The sequence below is a fragment of the Trichosurus vulpecula genome, chromosome 9 (assembly GCF_011100635.1).
Source record: "Trichosurus vulpecula isolate mTriVul1 chromosome 9, mTriVul1.pri, whole genome shotgun sequence".
Taxonomy (NCBI): domain Eukaryota; kingdom Metazoa; phylum Chordata; class Mammalia; order Diprotodontia; family Phalangeridae; genus Trichosurus; species Trichosurus vulpecula.
Window position 1 is genome coordinate 58263773 of NC_050581.1, and position 18631 is coordinate 58282403.

Consider the following 18631-nt stretch of genomic DNA (forward strand, 5'->3'; position numbering starts at 1 on the left):
TCTTTCTATTGAGTTACATTAAGATCCTCAACATTTTGTTAACAATGGACTGCTGGCATGGGGAAATAACTTTGTTACATAGCACCATATGTTATACTATTTTGTAAACCAGGATTCTATCTACCACTTTATTGAGGAATCTTCCCTCAGTTACTTGGTGATCTGATTAAGAAAGTTTATAGGAAGTTAGGGAGTATACTGCCAACTAATTTTTTCTTCCTTGAGGGAAGCCTGGCACTTCCAAATAAATCTCAAATTGGTGGAATATCTGTGGGAATATTGTTGTTTGGTTTCTTCTGGTGTTCCTCAGCTGTTTCAGGTGACTGCTTCTCTCTGCCCCCAAACTAGCATCTTACTGGGAAGAATAGATAGAATCAACAGTTCACTAGCCTGAGGCAACTTCCTTTCCTTTTATAAGTAGCATTTCACCCATAACCACCTCAAAAACTAAGGTAGAAAGAGAGTCTGGAATGTTACTCAGTCCTAGAATGAAGAACTTCTATGTGTGTATTTACTGATATATTCTGTCCTAAGTAAGCTACTGAGTTTCTAATGATTGGAATCAGGTCCTTCCAGGAGAAAAAACTAATCTTAAAAGTTGCTTCTTTACTTGTTCTTAAATTATATATTTATGACCTACTCATGGTCTTTTTTTTAAAAAAAAATAAATCACTACTTGCTTGTTTCCTAGCTTTGACGTATAATTATGGAATCTCTTAGGTAGAAAGGATTTCAGGTCATTTAGTAAACCTGTGCCTGACAAGAAATTCCCCCTACAACATTCCCAGCAAGATTATCTAGCCCAGTCTTTTTTTTTTTTTTTTTTTGAGGCAATTGGGGTTAAGTGACTTGCCCAGGCTCACGCAGCCAGTGTTTGAGGCCAAATTTTTAATTCAGGTCCTCCTGATCCAGTTCTGGTGCTATATCCACTGCACTACCTAGTTGCCCTTAGCCCAGTCTTGAAGACTCCACTGATAGGAAACTTTCACCTAGGTTAGTGCATTCCAAGTTTGGACAACTGCAGATTGTCAGCAAGTTTTCCCATCATATCTAGCCAAAGCCTACTTTTCAGCAACTTCTACTCATAGTTTTTTCTTACAAAGCCAAGCAAAACAAAGCTAATCCCTCTTCTACATGACAACGTGTCATATGTTGAAAGAAAGTTATGTCTGTCTTAAGTTTTTTTTTTCCCCCTGCCTGGGGAGAAGCCAGCATCTCCAGTTCCTCCAACAGATACTTTTATGACATGTTTTTGGTTCTGAGTTGCCTTATCATCCTAGTCACCCTTCTCTGAATATCCTCTAGCGTTTGGGAACTGGTTATGGTATTTCAGGGCAAAATGCAGCATGATTATCATGTCCTTCATCCTGGACATTGTTTTTCTCCCAACATGGCGTAAAATTGAATTTGCTTTTTTGACATTGTATTCTTGACTGAGTCTACTGAACTTCCCAGGTTTTAAAAAATTTTTAAATTTAATTTATCTCAATGAACAAAAACATCTATTTTCTTACCCACCCTCCCCATTAAGAAAACAAAACAATAACAGATACGCATGTTCCAAACAAATACCCAGAATGGCCATGTCCAGAAAATATGTGTCAGTCTGTATTCTAACAGTATCACTTTTTTGGCAGGACATAGATAGCAGGCTTCATCATTAGTTCTTTGGAATTATGGTTGGTCATTATATTGAGGCTTTCAAATATGTTTGTCATCACAATGTTACTGTAAAATAACTGCCTACTCTGGATCAGTCCATAAAAGTCTTTTACGTTTTCTCTGAAACTGTTCCTTTCATCATTCCTTACAGATCACAGGTGTTTTTCTTTTCTTTGTTTTCTTTTCCTTTCCTTTCCTTCCCTTTCTTTTTTTTTTTTAACTGAGAGCTATTACACAGCTATATCTCTCCCATCTTGTGCTTGGGATTGCTTCCTTTGAGTCAATGTCAGATTTATATTAATCCCTATTAAATCTTAGAGGAGATTTGGTCTATTCTTATAGCTTATTGAGTTCTTTTTGCATCTTTACCAGCTTCTTCCTGCCCCACCCTTTCGTGTCATATTTAAATTTGATAAGCATGCCTTAAGGACAGAACCCTTGGGGGCTCTACAACAACACTCCCCCTGAGTTGACTTTGACCCATGAATGACTAGGTTTTTTTTTCAGCCTGGCCATTTATTCAGTTCTGAAACCATCTGTCTTTACTTTTGTTTAGTCCACATCCCTGCATCTTTACAATAGTTTGAGAGACTTTACAAAATGCCTGCTAAAATTCAAGTATACTATGTTTATGGAATTTCCTTGATTAGCCAGTCTAGTAGCACTGCCCAGAAAACCCAAAACAAAAAAAAAAGGAGATGATGTTGGTCTGGCATGCCCTTCTTTTGATGAAGCTATGCTGGCCTTCAGTGATCCCTGTTTTCCTTTCTAAGTGCCCCATAAGCCATAATCTTAACAGCATGTACTAGAATTTTTCCAGGAAATTGACTTTAAGCTCACTGGTCTATAGTTTGAATGATGTCTTTCCAGTTTAAAAACCATTTTTTTTTTGAGAGAGAGGAAACAGAAACAAAATAAAAGTTTACTGTTTCTACCTTTTGTAGTAGTTTATCATCATTATCTCATCTGCCCAGAACAGGTTCCTACTGCTACACTGGGTATCTTTCTGCTTTCCACGAATCTTTGAAAATACCTTTCTGTTGTTGTTAGCATCCATGATAAGCCTCATCTTTTTCTGAGGTTTAGCATGCCTGATATTATTCTCATAGTGTTGTGCTGTTTTCCATTTTCATTTATCTACTCATGCTTCCATCTTGTGTACATATCTTTTTAAACTTATCTGATTTAATCAGTGAGTTACTTGTGTAGTCACACGCATATCTAAATACTGGTCCTTTTCTTTTCTTTATTGGAAGTATTTTGTGTCTGTATCATCAAAATTTCATTCTCGAGGGCTTTCCATTCTTATGGAACTGACTTCCTCTGTAGAATCTTAGGTGAATACAATCTTACCTCTTCTTTCTTGGAGATTTTGGGTTTGGAGCTAAAATTGATTTGAAGATTTCCAAAATGCCTAAAGCTCTGGACCATTATTGTTGAATTTCCAAGGAGAGGAATAATTTCAATATCAGATCAATTTTTGTTAATCATTATTAAATGCTTACTGCATGAAGGGCTTTGCTGGTGGAATGGAGAGGCTGCAATGAAATAGAAAGAGGAATAAGATACATCTGTGCCTTTGGGGAGTTAATCTCATAGGAGAGATAAGCCAAATACATTAATAATTATAGTTTAAGTGCCAAAAGATAGAGGCACAACAAAATACTATGGAGAAGGGAGAGATACCATCTGGTAGGGAGGAATATTTCACAAATGTTTAAGAACAGTGTTCTATTTGGCTTGGCTACATGTAAAAACAGAGTTGATTTTCTTGATTCTCTTTCCTGCCCCTCCTGTCCCCCTAACGTTTGCATTTTGACATCAGAATAATTTTAGGAGATGATATTTGCTGAATATTGACCTGGTCTTATGGTTACTGAGTTTCTTTGAAGGCCTTATTGTACATATATGTGATTTTGCTCATATCTTATCAAGGTTAAGAAAAACTAAAACCATAGAATGAGAATGTTTTCATTACCATTCTTCCCCTCCCCCCCTTTTTGATTGCTTGATTGCTTAATGAAGTGGGAAGTTCTGTATCCCAGGACTAAGTTCTAACAGGGTTGCTATCTCTGTGTCTCATGCTTTTGTTTTTAAGATCTTCTTTGACTTGTCCTCATTGCCAGAAGCAGAGTAACACCTTTGATCCTTTCCTTTGCATTTCTTTGCCAATTCCTCTGCCTCACACAAGGTAAGAATAGAACTGATTTCATGAAAACTGTGTACGTGCAGTATTATGTGTCTTTCCCCCTCCCCTAATACTGACATTGGCCAGGAAAACACTGTACAAGAAACCGGGTTCTAGATTAAGTTGAGGCATTCTTTAATAAACCCTTGCAGAATTATTTCTCCAAATTTACAGGGTGTACAAGTCTTGGTGGTAGTTATATGAGTTCTGGGAGCTATTCTATTTAGTCACTCCTTCCTGGGCATGTTGTCTGTAGAGTGGAGAAGACTATGTCTCAGTCAGTTGACCAAGCATTTGTTAATCTTCTGCTGTGTTCCAGGTGGTATGCTTGGTGCTGGGGATAAAAAGACAAAATGAATCATTACTGGAAGCATACATCCTGTTGAGGAAATGACATGTACACTTAGAATAAATAGAAAATACCTACAAAGTGAAACAACTATGAAGCAATTTCTAGCAGGTAGAGGGAAGACACTGGTGTCTAGCAGAATCAGTGGTTCACTTTTGTATGCTTTTGGGGCCCCATTGCTATATTGTAATAAAGCCAGATGCTGTGCTTTTAAAAATTCTTCATGATTCCTGGTGAAATTATTTATTTATTAGTGAATGCAAAGCACAGAAAGCTCAGATTAAATGAGTTCTCAGAACATATTCATTCCCAGACTGGTTCTCTACTATTCTGTTAATAAAATCAATCTTTGTAGAATACCTTTTCTTGATCTCAACCTGTTGTTTGAGGCTTGTTGGGTCCAAAGAAGTTGTTCTTTTTGGTTTGCGAATAGTAAGTAGTCTGGAGGTAGATTTAACATTGAGTCAGCTCAGGTCAGATTTGTTTATTATAGGTGTTAGCTGAAATGTGAACAACCTGCCTAAAGAAAAGACTCAACTTTGATCTGTGCAGGCCTCTCTATGTCACAGTTGTGTATCAAGGAAAATGCTCTCACTGTATGAGAATCGGGGTGGCTGTGCCTCTGTCTGGGACTGTAGCTAGGCTTCGGGAAGCAGTATCTGTGGAAACGAAGATCCCTACTGATCAGGTAAGGAGGCATTTATCCCACAGGATGAATGTACATTGTGTGCATTGTCCATATGGCTAGAATTTTTTCAATTCTAAACTTAAACAACAGGTAAAATGACCATTTCCCTATATTTTGCAGAAGAGGGTACTGTACATGAAGTTATTAGGTTGAGGTTGCCTTTAAAAAACGTATACAGTAAATCCAATGTAACTTTCAACACTGTCCTGCTTATCTGCAGTTACCTGGCCATCCTTTCTTTTCTGTCCTCTTTCCCTGGGGGAAAATGATCCTTAGAGGCTCCCTTCCTTCCACTCCCCTGCCACTGTATTTTAATAAGTAGAGCTAGTCATGCAAAAGAAATCCTCACCTTTGAGTGTGTGTGTGTGTGTGTGTGTGTGTGTGTGTGTGTGAGACCCCTTTGTTGGGTGGTAAGTATTTTTAGTATTGTTAAGCATTTGTATGCCCAATATAGAAATGAATTTTTTAAAAAAATTACCACATTATTAGGGGAGAGGGTATTTCAAGACAATGTTGGCCAATATCCTACTTTTTTGTTTTAATTGTGCACACGTGCGCGCGCGCGCGCACACACACACACATACCTTTTTAAAAAATATAAACAAGATGAAAGATTTTCTTACAGGTTTTACCAAAATATTTATTCCTAAAAGTCTGCTGGGGACTCCTGATGCGTCCAAATTACTTTATTGTTATTCTTATTAATTCTCAAAGAGAAGTCAATAAAAGTATCATCCCAATGTTAGCCAATGAATGGGCTTGTTTCTTCTATATTGTCTAGTGATTCACTCAATAGCGAAAGCCAGTCAGTTTTCACATTGGTGAGGAGCGGTGGTGGGCGGGGCAAATGTACTATTACTTATTACTATTGCATGCCTTTCTTTTCACCAAAGTACTTGAACTAATAATTCAGAGCAGGATTCCTCGACCTCTTTAGGTGGAGACAAATTAATGGAAATTCTCAATGAATTTTTATGTAAATCTTCCATGTAGTATTCTCTTTAAATTGAATCAAACAAGTTTTAACCTGTTTGTAACTAGACATGTGCTTTGGATGTAGTTCGTAAGCATTTACTGCTATGATTTCATTAATAGTTTCTTATTGGAGAGTTATGAAGTACTTTTTGACACAATTTCTGTGATGCAGGTCACACAAGTGTTAGCCTCATTTTACAGATGGGAAACTGAGACTCACAAAGGCTAAGCACTGGGATGTAAGCCTGGGTCTTCTGACTTCAAAAAACCATTTCTTACCCTTATACTACATTGCTTCTTCTGAGAAATATTTCCATTTTAGAATTTACTAAGATACTTTAAGTTTTTAACTTCCTTTTCCCTGATAGTTTCTGGAAACCATGGTGTTATCAGTTTGATAATAAAGGTGTTTTGCACCCTCATCTCATGGGACCTCATTTGACAAGTAATTATAATAACACAAACACCACAAGCATCGATTATTACCTTAAAACATAATAATCTCTTAGTTTATCTAAGGTTTTAGAATTATAGATTTTCAGATCCAAGGTTGTAATGATGAAAATAATATTAGCTGCCATCCATTTAGTTCTTTATGGTTTGTAAATACTTTACATACATTCTTCTAAGAAGACATATGACACAGATTTCTTGTTTCAGGAATCTTTTAAAGTTATTTCCCCTAATCCTTATCTCTTCCAGGCTAGAAGTTCTGTAGCTATGAAAGAAGATCTTTAACATGGGGATGAATGAGAACCAGCCATCTCTAACTGAGAAACTCTTAACCTGATTGAATAGAAATTCTATTGATTCTCTTGCACCCTAGTTATTCCATAGATTATGGGTGGTATATACGTGACGAGGTTTGCCCACCTTGAGTTCTCATTATCCTCTGGATCCCTTTCCAGTGAAGGGTGCCTTTCCCACAAATAATGCATAGGACCCCTGGCAGGGATTCTCCGTATGATATAGCGAAAAGATCACTAGATGTAGAAATCAGGAGACCTGGTTTTAAATCTCACCTCTGTCACTAACTAGCTGTGTAACCTTAGGGAAAGTATTTAGCCATTGAGGCTTCTTCTCCTTCTGCCTGCCACACCCCACCCCCTCCCCTCCCCACCCCCCACCATCTCCAAAATTAAGCTGTTGGCCTTGGTGGACTCTGAGGTTTCTTCCAACTCTAAAATTCTATGACCATATTTACTTTCTTTAGAGCAATGTACACTTCCTGAAATTAGAGTGCATTGTGCCAGCATTTTCTTAAAAGTGCCTAGGGATTTTTCCCTTCTAAGATGTGCTCATTGAAAAAATGGTTTGTGGAACTGTGTGTTCTTTTCCTGTGAGTTGTCTCAAAGCTGCTTCACTGCCAACTTGAGAAGATTTTTATGACTCTGCTTCCTAGTTGAATTGAGAGATCAATTTCTGACTAACTGTACAGTTGTCTAACCGTTGCCATTTCTCCCGTTTTTAGATTGTGTTAACGGAAATGTACTATGATGGGTTCCATCGCTCCTTTTGTGACACAGATGATCTGGAAACTGTGCATGAGAGTGACTGCATTTTTGCCTTTGAGACTCCAGAGATATTTAGGCCTGAAGGAATTCTCAGTCAAAGAGGTAAATGATTAGGTTTTTACCCAGTAGTACTTTCAAATGGCTTTCCAGTGTTCGGATTAGCCATTGGCTTTTATGTCTTTTTAAATTGTGGTGTATTTTAAAGTAATAGGTTTAACGGAATAACATGAGTAGGTATTTCCTACAGTACTGACTTTCTTAGTTATTTGGTTTTTCCCATTAAGATTGTCCTTTTTTGAGTCAGGTCTAGAAATACATTCTAACCGGGGATGGTTCAGTGACTAGGGTGTAATTTTCAGGGTCTCTGGACAATAGAAGGAGAAATATGTGATGCTGTATCCTCCTTATTTTGTGTGTGACATCAAAATAATAGGGAGAGTCTGATTTGGCTCCAAATTCTAAAATATTTGTCTGCTGGGCTTGGTACCTGTTTCTAAGAAATAAACACATGGCACTTTGCTGCTGGCACAGAGCTGCTTATTATGCCACTGTTTTTTTATAAAAATGCATCTGAGAAGATCTCCCAACAGCAGATGGTGGATTCTAGGGCTCTCTCTCTCTGGTGGTCAGGAAGACTGTTGTCTTGGCAGCTGTTGTAATATCCTTGGGGATCTTTCTAGGGGCTACATGATCTCTGTAAAAAATGAAATTTTTGCTGCAGATCTTCCAGTATTAAGGTAAGTACCTCAATTAAAAAAAATATAAGAATTGCTAAACTCATTGGGAGTTTGAGTGTGTATGTTGTGGAAGGGTATATGGTTGTTTTCCTTTATAGCAGTCTCAAAGGTTAAAAACATGCCCCCTTATATTCTAGTTTCCTTTAATAACTTTGATTTAAAAAACAAAACACAAAACACTAGCACTTCAGAATTTCAAACTCAGTCTGTCAAAAACTATGCTTATTTTCTTACCTAAGTATAGCTTTCTTTCTGGCTTTACTTCCTGTCTTTAGTACTTCATTTCACTCAATCTCCCAGGTTTGAAATCTTGGGATTATCTTTGATTCTTTCCACTTTCCTATGTTTCATACATAATCAGGTACATGTAATACCTACTTTATACACTTATTGGGTGGCTCAAATGAAATAATGTCTGTACAGCACTTTGTAAACCGTAAAATGCTTTTGAATTCCATATTTTGTTATTTCCTTCCTTCCTTCCTCCCTTCCTCCCTTCTTCCTCTTTCTTCCTCACCAATGGCTTGTTTAAGTACATTAGGTTGGAATTGCCTCAATTGAGAAGATAGGAAACATGTTTGTATTCTAATTTGCTTTTGATCTTTGCTGTAGGAAGTCAGTGGTCTAATGGTATACAGACAGCTGATTCAGGAATGATTCCCACAGCAGTAAGAAGACATTTTGTTTTTGTTTGACTATAATTGGTATCATTTTTGTGGGGACAGTGTTGTTTGGTGTTCTTCTTGGAGAAAGTATCCATGGGTATATAGGCATGAGAATTCTGTATAGTTTATAAATCTTTGGCTTTCCTTTCTTACTCCTGGATCATGTTTTTCAGTGTATGCATGTATACAAATGCATATATGCACATTTACCTATATATACATATGCTGTTGTTGTGGTTTATCTGTTTTAGTTGTGTCTGACTCTTTGTGAGCCCATTTGGGGTTTTCTTAGCAAAGATACTGGAAGTGATTTGCCATTTCCTTCTCCAGCTTATTTTACAGATGAAGAAACTGAGGCAAACAGGGTTAAGTGACTCGCCTAGGGTCACAGCTGGTAACTAAGTGTCTGAGACCAGATTTGAACTTGTGAAGATGAGTCTTCCTGATTCTAGGCTTGGAACTTTATCCACTGTGCCATCTAGCTGCCCTACAAATATGTACGTGTGTGTGTATGTGTATGTTTTCAATATATATATATTTCATATATGTACACATATATTTGCTGCTATTTCCTATGCCACGTTTGCACTGAAGTCTCACAGTACTAAAGTAGATGTTGTTGGCTTGGCTTGAAGGGTCTTAGTGAGTTTTTCATATCCTTTCTTTACCTCTTCACTGGCTATTCCAGCTGTTTTAGCACACAGGGTGACATTTTCATGTTGATTTTCTTGCAAATGCTTATCATGAGCATTGCATTTCAAAATTGCCACCTAATGAAATGATATTTCTTGTTGACTTTGGAAATATGAGAAAATCAACTCTGACAACTCCTTTACTTGTTTCTCCAAAGAGAATCTGTGAGCCATCTTTCTGGTTATTTGCAACTTCGTTTTATCTTCTGTTTTTTCTTATAGCAAGAAGGTCAAGATTGATATGCTCCAGATCTTCTAGTTGTAGGTCATTTAGAGTGTTCATAGATGGTTTAAAAATGCTGCGATTTTGAATACTTTGCTTCTTTTTCTACCATTATGACAACTTTCAGTGCAGAAGTAGAAGCAAAAAGGCTATTTTTTGGGGGACTTGGTTTTTTTTTATTTCAAAATGGGTTGTCATGAAATTTATCAAGTGACTGAATAACTGGGAATTTTTGCACCTAGTCCAAGAGTCAGAAGGGGAGCCAGGGAGGAGAGGCTCAGGGGATCATAGATTTAGAGCTGGAAGGGACCCTAGAAGACGTCTAATCTAACCTTATTTTACGGGTAATAGTAATAATAGCTAACATTTACATAGTGCTTACTATGTGCAAGGCACTGTTTAGTGCTTTACAATTATTGTGTAATTTCGGTCTTACAACAACTCTGGGAAATAGGTGCTTTTGTTATCCCCATTTTGCAGATGAGATAACTGAGGCAGACCGAAGTTAAGTGATTTGCCCAGGCTCACACAGCTAGTGTCTAAGGAAGGATTTGAACTCAGGTCTTCTTGACTCTAGGCCTTGTGCTCTGTCTGCTGTACCACCAGCTGCCCTTGCTGAGGGAATGGAGGCATAGAGAGGTTAAGTGACTTGCCCAAAATCATACATATCATAAAGGATAGAAGTAAGATTCAAACTCAGGTTCTCTGTCTCCACATCTAAGGCTCCTCCCACCGCCCCATATTGCCATCTACAGGAGTATATCATCTGGTAGCTTCCAAGCCCAGCGTGGTTTTATTAAATGACTACCTTGTGCACGATGTTGCAGTTGATGCTGGGGATAGGAAGACATGATCATGAATAACTACGAGGTTCAGGAAAGACTTCCTGTAGAAGGTAGCACACGTCCTGAGCCACGAAGGGAAGCCAGGGGTTCTGTGGAGGTGGAGGTAAGGGAGGGATTGCAGTCTAGGCATGAGGACGTCTTATTCATTATTCCCACAGAGGTGGGAGCTAAAATTCCAAGTCTGTGTAGCTCTGGCTGGAATGTGGAACGTGTGAAGAGCAGTAATGTCATACAAATGTGAGGAAGTGGACTGAAGCCGGATTTTGAAGAACATTAAGTGTCAAGCTGAGGAGTTTATAGTTTATCTTGAGAGGCAGGAGGGTACTACTGAGGCTTCTTAAGCATGGCACCAGTGTGGTTAGATGATCACAAGGGAGATTATTTTGACATTTGTGTGAAGGATGGAATGAAGTGAGGAGTGATCGTGTATGAGAATTCCAGTTATTGGGCTTTTATTATAATAGTGCAACTTAGAAGTGATGAGGGGGGCAGTGAGGTGGCGCAGTGAGTAGAGCACCAGCCCTGAAGTCAGGAGGACCTGAGTTCAAAACTGGCCCCAGACACTTGACACACTTACTAGCTGCGTGACCTTGGGCAAGTCACTTAACCCTAATTGTCCTGCCTTGAGGGCCCAAGTGGCCATGTGAGGGGAGAGAAATTGACAACTATCTAAGAGATTGTGGAAGTATAATATAATAGACTTAGAAATTTATTGGTTATGATAGCTGAAAGAGTAGAAAGAATAGAAAATGACTGTTTTCTTTCTATTAAGGCAAGTGATTACTGGCCTCTGGTAGATGAGGGCAAAGGGCTACCACCCTCTGCTGAGTAGGAAAGGTGCAGGATTGGAAGTATGGTGGTGCCCTCAAAAGAACTAGGTAAATTTGGAGAAGCAATGATTTAGTAGGGGAAGATAATATGTTAAGTTTGGACATATTGTGTATGAAATGCCTGCAAGATAGTTAGTGGGGAATTGGTGATACAACAAAAGTGACAGAGAAAGTATATTCAGGTAGACTGAGAAGCAGGAGAGAGATGTATAAAGAAAACTGAGGGAAGAGAGTATCTAGAATAGATGGGTTGGTCAGCAGTGACAAACCCAGCAGACCGGCAGAAAGGTGTGAAAATTTATTGGCCTGGCACCCTTGAGACCCATAGGCTATCATCTTGCCATTCCACCCTGATTTAGTCCAGAATTGGGAAGCCTTAATATGTTATCTGATCTGAATCTTCCATTGGAGTCTAATGACTAGAGTGGAGCAAACTTACACTTCCCCAGGCCCTCACTCCTTTCCTTGTACCAAGACACCTAGGAACCCAGCTTAACCCTGGTGGTCCTGAGAGTATTGCAGCAAGATAGCTTAAAGGAAAAAAAAATGCTTAAATTTAATTTTATCAGACCATAGCAGGACTTAGAGTGTTGGCAGTCATACTCCTCTCCTGTCATCCTCCAGAATCTAGATCTGTAGCTGTTCCCCTATCAAAACAGTTCTGGGGCCATTTTGATACCATCTAAATTTGGTCATACCTAAGCAAAGTTAGGCCATCACTTTGATTTTGTTCTGCCAAATGGCCTGCATACTGCTGTGTTGTCTTTCATACGTAGCTTGGTCTTTGGAAAGGAGATACAGTCTGTTGCTGAAAATTATACCAGAAAGCCTTTCCAGCATGATAGACCCTGGCAGAGTTTATGATCTTCCATTATAACTTTAAAGAACCCAGGGCCATCACTGGGCCAGGATGAGGTACCTGAAAAGTTATTTGTGGATACGTTACCTTTTATCGTTTGGGAATATTTGTGTCAGTTCAGAAGACCCATAATGAAACATATTTTTTCCTTCTCCAGAGAGAGATGGTATACTAGAGGTGTGGAATGAAATATATATTTTTAGACATGACCAATATGTTGATTTTTTTGGTTTGTTTGCATTTATTTATTACAAGGGAGAGTTCTTTGGCAGGATAGGGAAGAATCATTAGGAAGTCATTGTGATATTAAAAAGCAAAGGAATTTGGTATCTAATATTACCAGCCTGTTGGGCAGAGTGTGTTGAATAAAGATGGAAGACGTGAAGAGCTAGCTCTTTAACTTTAACTTCTAACCCATTATGCCAAACTCAGCTTAGGGGCTATGCAGGGATCAAGAAAAAATGGCTTGTGGTTCAAGTGCTAGCTCTTAGATCTTCATCCTAAGCTACAGACCATAAATAAATTATGTCAAATTACTGTAATTAAGCTAAGCTACCTAGAAAATCCATTACTTGGCTAGAAATTCAAGGCAACAAAGTTATAATACCAGAAACTAGGTCAGCCACCCCACCACCCACATATCTGTAATCCATGTTACAGAACTAATCATCAGCTTTTCTTTAACAAAAATGTTTGCTACCTCTTCTTTATAATTTTTCTTTCTTTTACTAAGAAACTTGGGGACTATAGTAACCTGAGATCACTTTATCTGTGTAGACGTTCTAGTAAAATTCTGTGTGAGGAAGTCAAGGCATAACTAACTGTTAGACCCATAGTAGGGGGCACAGTGAGTTGAGTAGAATAATACATTAATCACAATCCTACTGTTTTGTGCTTAATATACTTCTCAAAGGTTTCCGGAGTACTATTTTCTAGTTTTTAGATCTCTCCATTTTGTGCTAATCTGTTGTCTTCCCACTGGCACTTTGCTTCCCGTTCTATACCAGACTCCTTTCTCTTTAGCTTGATCTTAATTGCTCAGGTGGTTCTACCCTCCTGGATGAAACTGAAGCAAAATGGTAATAGAAACTTACACATAGAGCGCTCCAAAATCTGCAAAGTGCTTTCCCTACAAAAACTCTGTGAGGTAGGTAGATAGTATAAATATTTATTGATATCTTTGGTTACATCAAGGAAATTTCTCCCAGTGTTCTTCTCCCTCCATCACCTATAACAATGAATATTCTTTAAAGAAAAAAAGAAAAACAAGAGAAAAAAATCAGCAAAAATGATCCGTACATTGAAAATGCCTGAAAATAGATGCAATGATTCATACCTGAGCGCCTCCTTATCTCTGCAAAAGCTTTGGCGGGGGTGGATGAGGTGAAGGGGGATGGGGGACGCAGGCGGGAAGGTGTCTTCTCATACCTCTTCTTTGGGGCCATGATTGTTCTTTATAATTCTGTAACATTCATTTTCATTCATTTTGATCCACTTTCAATGGCTGTTCTTTTAATTAACATCATTGTAGTCATTGTGAATATTGTTTTCTTGGCTCTGCTGACTTTACTCTGCATCAGATATGCCCATTTTTTTGAATGAGAAAACATGCTCAGAGAGGTCTAACTTGCCAGGATGATACAGCTAGCAAGTTTTTGTGTGAGTACTTCAACCCAGGTCTCCTTACTCCAAGTCAGAATTCTTTGCTCTGCCACACTGATTTCATTCAGTACCTTGCAGTTTATCTCTGATTGGCCCAGTGTTACGTCTTCTGTCTTGTTGAAAATATATCTACTGGAAGATGTCTTTCATAACCAGTACTGTTTCAGGTAAACCAAAATTTCTCTTCACTTAGTTTAACCTGAGTTGTTTGGTTGACTTTACTAGATATTATGGGTTTTTTTTTTCAAGTGGCATTTGTTCTAGCCATGAATAGCCATGTTTCTTACTGGTTGTTATTTTTTGTACTTTAGCTAGGGGAAGGTATTGCCATTGTAGTGTTAATTTCCTTCAATTACATGTGATCATATTCTTATTTCCTTTTTATTTATGGTTTTATAAGTCAACCAACATTTTTGGTTTGGCATTTTCCTTCTTTAATGGATTTTTGAGAGAGGCAGAAGTTCATTTTTTCCCCCGTTTTGTGGGGAAAACTTCAACTTCCCAAGGAATGCCTAAAGTTAATTAAAGTGGAAAATTCCAATTTTCAGTCTTCTGAGTAAAGAAGAAAGCCAAAGTTAAGATTAAAAAAAAAGAGTAAAACTAGGTACATTGAGTAGAAGTTGTAGAAAGGCACATTTTGAATCAGTATAAAGAAAAGCTTCTTAACAATTAGGTAAATAGTATCATATCATTTGTGGTCTTCAAGCAGATATTTGATGGCCATTTTTTGGAGAGGAAAAAGAGAGTTATATAGGGAGTTGTAGTTGAATAGGTATGGGCCAGATTTGATAACCTCAGAAGTCCATTACAACTCTAAGATTCTGTGATTCTATGAAAGAAACACATTTTTCTTTCTTTTTAAAAAATATATTTTATGTATGTTATTATATATTTTCCAATTACATTTGGAAATTTTCTAATATTTATTTTTAAAAATTTAAAGTTCCAAATTTCCTCCCTCCCTCTGTCCTTCCCCCTTCCCTTGAGAAGGCAATATGGTATTGATTATACATGTGAAGTCATGTAAAATATATTTCCATATTAGCCATGATGCAAAAGAAAACAAACAAAACACCAGGAAAAATAAAGAAAGTGAAAAAATTATGCTTCAATCAACATTCAGAGTTCATCAGTTTTTTCTCTGGAGGTGGGTAGCATTTTTCATCATGGATCCTTTGGAATTGTCTTGTTTAGAGCAGCTAAGTTTTTCCCAGTTGATTATTGTTACAATATTGCTGTTACTGTGTACAGTATTCTCCTGGTTCTATACACTTTTGCATCAGTTCAAACAAGTCTTCCCAGGTTTTTCTGAAACCATCCTGTGTGTCATTTCTTATTGCACAATAGTATTCCATCACAATCATATATCACAACTTATTCAGTCATTCCCCATTTAATGGGCATCCTCTCAATTTCCAGTTCTTTGCCACCAAAAAGAGTTGCTGTAAATATTTTTGTACATATACATCCTTTTCCATTTTCTTCTGTCTCTTTGGGATACAGGCCTAGTAGTAGTATTGGTAGATCAAAGGGTGTGCACAGTTTCATAGCCCTGTGGGCATAGTTCCAAATTGAAAAAAAACATTTTTCTAAAAAATGTGTTGCAACAGTGGCCTTTGGTTCCGTTATTAGGTAAAATTCCTAAGTCATGTCTGGAATAAAAACGAATGCCAAAGTGAGAGAAAAATGACCTGTTCTTATTCTACTTCAGGAATGCATCTAAGCAACAACCTGAACAGCTTGAAGTTTGGCAGTGACCACCACAGAATATCTTCTCATGCACAGACAGCCACAAAACAAGGGAAACCAGAACTGCCCTCCACAAGAACAGGAAATGACAAGATTGTTCTGCTTGTGTGTAATAGAGCATGCACTGGGCAGCAGGGGAAAAGGTAAAACAAGTCTATTTCTTAATGACTTATCCAATTGTAATTTTTAAAATTTTTTTCAATTTCAATTTTTATAAAGTCCTTTTGGTCTAAGTATGCTTCCATCTAACAAGGCACCAGGGAGATAAAGATTGCTTGCTGTATGTGCCAGGGTATAATCTGTTTTGACACCTAGAATGACTTAGGACATATGTTTACATGTATGCCATGTGGAGACATAGAATTCCAACCACAACAGATAAACTAGATTTTTGGTTTTTGTTCTTTTGCATAGAAATATTTTATTGTGACAGTTGATCTTTGTCCTGCTGCTAATTACTCTATTGTGAATTCCCATAAGATTCCTTTCTCTTAAGGCACTTATTTCATACTCAGTTCATATCACAATTATTTGCCTACCTATCTTATTTTTTCTATTAGGTTGTAAGCTCCGTAAGGGCTACGATTGTGTCATACTCCTTTTAATATCCCTCTGAACCCTCACCAACCGTACTTAGTCTTGCACACAAGTATTCCAGAAATTTTGGATTGGCTGGAAAGAGCCAATGGATAGCAGTGGGCTATCCAATGAGATAGCCTATGTTTGGCTTTTGTCACTGACTTCTGTGTTATTATTTGTAGAATGAGGGGGATGTACCATATGCTATATAATGTCCCTTCCCACTCTGATGGTTTATAAATTTCTCCTCAGTCCTTTATCCCTCACCTCTTGTATCAGTTATTATTTGCACCTGCCATACTAAGCCCTGTAATGGTCTCTGCTATCATGAATTGGAGTAGTCAGTTAACTATACGTGATAGACTGTTTGAACTGGGAGCTGAAAAGACCAAAAGAAAAACTGTCTTAATTTACTTAGGGAGGGACAATGTCTGGTTATCCCTTAAGCATCACTGGATCCATCATCTCTTTCCTAAACATGATCTAGATAAAACAGAGATGTTATTTATTAGATTTTTTTCTTGTTACCTTTTAGCTTGTGCTCCTTAACTCAGCAGTCTCAAACTGAAGTGAATTATTTAAAAATTTTTTTATAGCAGTCTTCTATTTGTACTACTCTGATTGAAATCTTTGTTGTTTTGCTTCGTACTTGTTAATCTGATTGCATAGTTGTCTGAGCAAATAAACAAAGGGCTGCATATTCTACCTTGGGAAACTTCAGACAGCTAGATCCTAACTCAGTCAATATCTATTGGGTTTTCCCTTTTATCCCTTCTCATTCCTCTCTGGGACAAGGTTGTAGCATCGTAAACTCCTCCCTCTACACTGCTGGATTATTATTTTTAGTATATGCTGGTCTCAGAGGAGAACTAGAAATGCCCCTATTTACTAGTAGAGCCTTTGGAACATACCTACTCCTACAAACCTCTAGAACAGAGGTTGTAACATTTGTGGGTGTGGGTGTGGGTGTGGGTGTGGGTGTGTGTGTGTGGGTGTGTGGTGGATGGACCCCTTCTCAGAATAGTGCTTTTAAATGCATAAAATAAAGTACATAGGATTACCAAGGAAACCAGTTATATTGAAATAAAGTTATAAAAAAATTAAAAAGAGTTTACTGATCCCATATTAACCCCTATTCTAGCCCTTAGAACCTTAGAAGAGAATTCACCTTTCCTACGGAATTAGAGGTGTTCACATTTAAGCATCTAGTTATGATTGACATTTGGGGCTTAGAGTATGTCTTGCCTAACAGGTAGATTGTCTTTACTCTAAATTCAGTGAGCTCCTTTTTACCATGTTCTTCTTATTGACTCTGACTCCCTGGAATATGGACTCTGCCTTCCTTTTCATCCTGTCTTAGCTGTTTTCCAAAGACATGACCTCTTGTCTGCCTGACCCCACCGTACTTAATTTATTCTTTGGGATCCCTGTCTGCTTCTCTGGTGTTCAATCTTCTTGTTTGCCCAACTGCTTAACAAGGCAAGCATCTGGTCTTGGTCTTTCCTTCCTGACCCTGTCTCTGCTTTGCCGTGGCAGTCCCAAAATGCCGTTCTTGCCTATCAGTTGTTATATGTTAACTAAAAATGGAAACTCTTCTTTCTGCTGTTCTCATGCTACTGAAGCTGTGGAGCAGGGAGTGTTGTAATTTATGTTGAATTTTCTAGTTTCATTTCAAATTTAAGACCTGCCCTAACAAGAGTCCTATTCGGATTCCAGATAATTACCTATGTCTAATAAAATAATACTTCACTTATATAGCATTTGAGGTTTTATACAATGTTTTCCTTTCAATAACTTTGTGAGTTATATGGTTTACATATTATGGGCACTTTACGTACGAGGAAATTCAAAGTTCAGTGACTTAAATGACTTACTCATGGTAGGAATACAGTAAGAGCTGTAGTATTAAGGTTCCAGTTGCCAAATAAAAAACGTTTTATTTTTCCTTAGATTTGGACAACCCTTTGTGCTACATTTAGAGAAGACAATAGCATGGGATCTCTTGCAGAAGGAGATTTTGGAGAAGATGCAGTATTTTTTGAGACCCACAGTTTGTATCCAGGTGAGTAAAACATTTTAGTTTTCATGTTTTTGTATACTTGGTAAAGAAAGTGAGTTATTAAAAGTGACTTTAAAATTCCAAGTTCTTTCTCACAAGAGCAGGAAACTAGGCTCTAGCATAGAGAAGACTTGATGAAATGTAACTTAGCTAAGTTGGACTTGTTCAGATTTTCAGTCCTTCTTGGGTTGTATCTTTCCTACTAAAGGAAATGGCCATTGAAGGATTTCCTTTGACTTGCCAGACATTTTATTATAACACTTTTCTAATAAGCACATCATAAACCTTAAAATACTATAATAATATGAACCGCTGTTAATGAAGCTCAACACTGAGAAAGCTTGGTAGAACTTTT

The 18631-nt window shown here is 37.7% G+C and overlaps 1 protein-coding gene across 1 annotated transcript in view; it reads left to right on the forward strand.

The window, feature by feature from the left end:
• The window catches only part of USP31 (ubiquitin specific peptidase 31), a 131168-nt gene that overhangs the window by 57602 nt on the left and 54935 nt on the right, over window positions 1–18631 (forward strand). The window contains exons 4-8 of the mRNA XM_036738184.1: window positions 3761–3853; window positions 4752–4887; window positions 7334–7478; window positions 15601–15781; window positions 18168–18279. Coding sequence (XP_036594079.1) covers window positions 3761–3853; window positions 4752–4887; window positions 7334–7478; window positions 15601–15781; window positions 18168–18279 — 667 coding nt within the window. The remainder of the gene's footprint in view (window positions 1–3760; window positions 3854–4751; window positions 4888–7333; window positions 7479–15600; window positions 15782–18167; window positions 18280–18631) is intronic.